The 5,000-nt window shown below is 35.7% G+C and overlaps 1 protein-coding gene across 1 annotated transcript in view; it reads left to right on the top strand.

The window, feature by feature from the left end:
* Positions 1–5,000, top strand: part of LOC137617741 (uncharacterized) — a 9,289-nt gene that overhangs the window by 432 nt on the left and 3,857 nt on the right. The window contains exons 1-6 of the mRNA XM_068347737.1: positions 1–964; positions 2,169–2,251; positions 2,769–2,949; positions 3,171–3,333; positions 3,844–3,995; positions 4,365–4,559. The exon at positions 1–964 is cut by the window's left edge and continues 432 nt beyond it. Coding sequence (XP_068203838.1) covers positions 1–964; positions 2,169–2,251; positions 2,769–2,949; positions 3,171–3,333; positions 3,844–3,995; positions 4,365–4,559 — 1,738 coding nt within the window. The remainder of the gene's footprint in view (positions 965–2,168; positions 2,252–2,768; positions 2,950–3,170; positions 3,334–3,843; positions 3,996–4,364; positions 4,560–5,000) is intronic.

The following is a 5,000-nucleotide window of genomic DNA, read 5'->3' as shown; positions in this document are numbered from 1 at the left end:
TCCAGTGCGGGTTCACGCAAGACTAGAGCTTCTGCAAGAACCCCAACAATTTCAACTCCGCCTAATACGCCCATCTCACCAATTCTAGAAGCATCACAAGGAGCTTGGATCGATAGGTCTAATCCTAGCAATGTTAAACACTCAAACGCAACTAGTCCTAATTTAGCTACTCCACCTAACACACCGCTTTCAAATCCTTTGAGTCCTTCAAGTGAGAACATCGGCTATTCCAGTCACTCTAGTCATCACAGCATTAACAGTGACACGAGTGACCTTTACACCCCTGCCCTGGCTGCTGAAGGCCAACTTTACAATATCCTTGGATACCCAGTAGACCTACCCAACAAAAAGTCTCCTACTGCAAAAAATGTTAGAATTTCACCGACAGATCCTGGTTATAAGCTATATCCTTTTCCATCCTATCCAAGTCCACCCGGTCTGGACTCGTTTACTGAAAGTGAAAAGGTAATCAAGCACCTAATCAAACTAGGCAACGGAATTTATGATGAAGGATCTGGGAAGAAGGACAGTCACAGAGGACCACCAGAGATAACTGGGGATTTGCCAAAGTCTGGTTACTGGGATGGCTATGGTAATCAGACTCAAATTGTTGCACCTTGTTGGACACACACAGAAGGAAAATCTAAAACAGAGAACCAGCTGCAGAGAGATGATGACAACACAAAGGGGCAGGATGCTGCAAAATCTCAAGATACTGGACAAAATGGTAGTTTACCAACAGGATCAGAGAAAGAACAAATCTGCGATGTCTCTTGTACGACCAAGGGAGATGGTTCACCAAAGAAAGGCGACGAAATTGATGGTGAGAACAAAAGGAATTCGCTTTTTGCAGATCTAGAAGTTCCAATGATTGATGAAGAGGCTAATAATGGAAATCTTGACTCTCCAACAGCACCTGTTGCTAATAGCTCGTCATCTTCAGGGAACATAGGTGATCTCTTAGGTAAGCAATGGGCAAGTTTTAGTTTTGTATTCTATGTTAAAATTGTTTTCATTTGGTTTAAATTGTCAGCATAATACAGTATTTTGAATCTTATTAGAACAAGGTCATGATATTTGACCCAAACATTATCCTCTTCAGAAATATTACCAAATAGTAGAATGTATTATATTTTGTGTTATGTAGCAGCAACCATACTGTGGAGTTTATGACTCAACAGGTTAGAGTACAATATAATGCAAGGAGAATTATTTATTTAGTAACTTACTGCTTCTTTGAAGATTTTTCAGATTATCAAACGATTGACTTAATTAGAACAAAGAAAATTTAAGGTCCCACCAACAGAAAAATGAGAACAGTATAAAAAGTATGACAAGTCCAATTATGAAATTTTTTTTATTTTTACTGTATATAACAGGCACGGAAATTTAGCTTTAAGGACCCATTTTTGTTATGTAAACATCATAGATGATGAGACAGAAGGGTATGCAAAAATCAGCTAAAAGTTATTGTTTGCTTTCAAGTAGATATGACATTTCTAAGACAACTGAGAACCTCTAAGTATATGTAACACATGGAGGAACATTCCAGCACCAGAATGTTTCATCAGTCATAGATTTATGCCAATTCTGGAAATAAAGCTTTATGGATTATCACTATTTCCTAATAAATAAACCTTTCCCTATTATTTTTCCATGTAAGTCGTCACTGTCAACCATGGAAAACATGGTATATAGCCTTAATATTGCAAACTAAAATGTTAGTCTTAGGTAGACCTGTTCTTACAGACGTTGAGTAAAGTTACTGCCTCTTGACCTGTGAGCCCTAAGTAAAAATCTGGTTATGGAAATGAAAAAAATATAAAGCAGCACTAAAGGAACAAAGACATTATTCTAGATGTCAATATACTGGGGGATATATCTGAATGTTTAAGAACATTATACTGGCGAGAAATACCTAACCAGAGTTCTGAGTGATGAATATCTTGGTTGTGAAGTCTGTCATATCCAAAAACAATTTATAAAAGTGGTATGAATAGAGAATATGATAATTAAATCTATAAGAAGACTGTTAACTCTCATGGAATGTCGGTCCACTACACAATGAGAAAAATTTTCCCAATACTGAGGATGAAGAAATATGAGTATTTTGTCAAAATTGTATGAACATCAAACAAAAAATACTAATAAGTTCTCCTTCATTACAGAGGAGGAGGTAGAGGAATTAGCCGAGCAACTCTGCGACATCACAAACGAGGCTGGTAGGCTTATTACTAAGGAGCTGAAGGAGGTAAGCCGTTTTTTAAAGGGTGAATCGGACGACTGATGTTCATAGTATAGCAGAAATGTCCAATAGATATAGCATTCAAATTTGCAATTCCTAGCGAATAAGAGAACCTTCAATTGTAATTGTTGTATGTGTAGGTAGGAGCATTTTGATGAAAGATTACTTAGTGACAAAATTTGTTAAAAGTATCCATGTTCCGATTAAATTTTGTTTAAAACCCAACCCAAAGATTATAGTTATATGTTGGTAGATGCATGGTATTAATTAATTCCCAACTAACTACCTACAATGATATGTTACTCTATCATATGTTTCATGAATGATTGCTGCAATGAGAGTAGGAATATATTATTTGAGTCCTTCATAGTTTTATGGTATCCTATATAGTATGATAAAAGATAAAAAACATTGTAAATAGTCCCTTTTTGTTGTAGTAATATAGTACCCATTCTGTTCAAAAGACATTTTTTGGATGCATGAGTGACTAGCAAAATTAATATATATTTTTTTTTTCCTTCAGGGAATCTCTTACCTAACAAAACCCGAGGACACTGTAGATTTTTCCTGGATAGACACATTGACTGTGATTATTTCCATCGGCTTGTTTTATTTTGATGTGGTTTCTGATTGTAGCTTGGCTTATAACATGTATTATGACCGTGACTCTAAGAAATGGTTCACGATCACCGTACTTTTCCTTAGTAAGTTTAATTTGCTAATGCCAAGTTCGATTAATTTCTTTAACCTGCACCCCTCATGATTCTGGTTATATTTGCTCTATTAACAAAATATGATGGTAAAATGACTATTTCAAACCATTAATCTCTCTAGTTTTGAATGAATAATGTATGTAGCTGCTCCTTTGGGGACTTTATGTAATGCTACTATCAAAACATACATAAACTTTATCATTTTTCCTCAGTAATACCTCTCATCCTTGCCAATGCCTTCAGCCTCTACTGGTACTGGTTTGACGAAAGGGTGTGTGAACCACATGGGGCATGCTACCTCCACCCTAAAGTCTCAAGCCACGTGTGGGTCTTTCGAGTCCTGACACATCTCCTTATGCATGGAAGCGTCCTCAGGTAAACTGTTTCTTGGAACACGGATCTACAACGCTGAGCATACAATATAATCATCTCAGATTTACACCTTCATAAATTTTCTACTGGAATTGTACTTAATGATGATATGGAAAAATAGGAGATCTGAAGTATATCAAATAATGATAATAAACAAATGAATATATACTATTTCTTAGCATTTACTCCCATATTCATAAATTTTCCTCATGAATTACAAGTAAGAATAAAGTACAGTAGTAAACATTGGACAGGCTGGTGACTATAGAAATAGCCAATATTGTCAACTGTGACATGCATCAATCTATAAATTGCATGACTCGTAAGAAAGTAGGTCCTGCTTTCTAATCTACTGACTGCTATTTCATTAGTGAGAATGGAATTGAATACCTCATCGTCATATATTTCAGTAGATATATTGAAGACCAGATTAAAACTATTACTGCCGGTAACAATCACATATCGATAATACTACTTTGTTGACGAAAGATTGAACACTCACAATTCTTGCAGACAAATGGACATATTATACTATGGGACCAAAAGTACAGCAGAGACGTCGGTGAAAGAAGCCATAGTGGATGAAGTCATGACAGAAGCTCTAAAGGCTCAACCAGGAGATGGATTTGAAAAGAATCGTGGTTTTCGGCAGAAAGGCTTAGAAAGTAAGTGACTAGATGTTATAAAAAACAACTTTATTTGTCATAAATTTCAATGGTAACTAAGTGTGAAGCATTACTTTTACTTTCAATAGAAGGAGTAGTCAGACCTGAATAACATAAATCTAAAGCTTTTGGTCCTTATGTAAGGCCTGAAATAAGCTGTAAGATAGTCAGCATAGTTCACTTTGCAGTACAGACCTTGTTATCTTATATAACTTACTGAAATAATGAGCACATATACACAATCTTTCGACTTCAAATTGAGCCCAGCACAAAAGTAAAAATATATAGCAATCAAACTGATCCCCTTTTCCTTTGGGTTTCCTTTACTCAGGATGACAATATCAGATTATAATAAGATATCTCCCTCAGAATGTTCACGCAGGACTGGAGGAGTCTGCTCCAGAGGGGGATACGTGGCCCTCTGGATTCATGCTGAGAGAGACGCAGCTAATGTGGAAATGCTCCTTTCCCTTGTACAAGATGCGCCACAACTCATCCTGCATTTCTATATCATGGCTCTTACTCTACCCGGTCAAGTCCAGCAGGGTGAATTTAGTCAAACACGTGAGAGATTGATGATTTTCGTATTTAGATAGGACATATAATGTATCTCAACTTGTATGCATATCTTGCTATGCAGGTAGATAGTGAAATAGGCCACATGGCTTTCAAAAAACTTTTTCAAGAAGGTCTTGCCTTAATTCAATTCAATGACTTACAATGTTTTCCACTTTGGGATTCCTAGCTTGATATTATATCAATCATTAACATGAATTCAGTCAAAACTATAAAACTAGCTTCCCGTTTCATTTAATTTTGACAATCACATTAAATTTTTATTTACATTTGATTTCCATAACAAAAAAGATACAAAAAGGAAATTAAAGCAAGAATCCTTAATTGGTAATCACAGAATCACTATTCTTTCTTTTAATAACTTTGCCACGTAAAAAAATTTTTGTATTTCAACTATGAATTAGTAGAGAATCTAACAAAGAGGCAAGT

Source organism: Palaemon carinicauda, chromosome 23 (assembly GCF_036898095.1).
Source record: "Palaemon carinicauda isolate YSFRI2023 chromosome 23, ASM3689809v2, whole genome shotgun sequence".
Lineage (NCBI taxonomy): Eukaryota > Metazoa > Arthropoda > Malacostraca > Decapoda > Palaemonidae > Palaemon > Palaemon carinicauda.
Note: the sequence above shows the minus strand (reverse complement) of the source record. Positions and strands in the feature narration are given on the sequence as shown.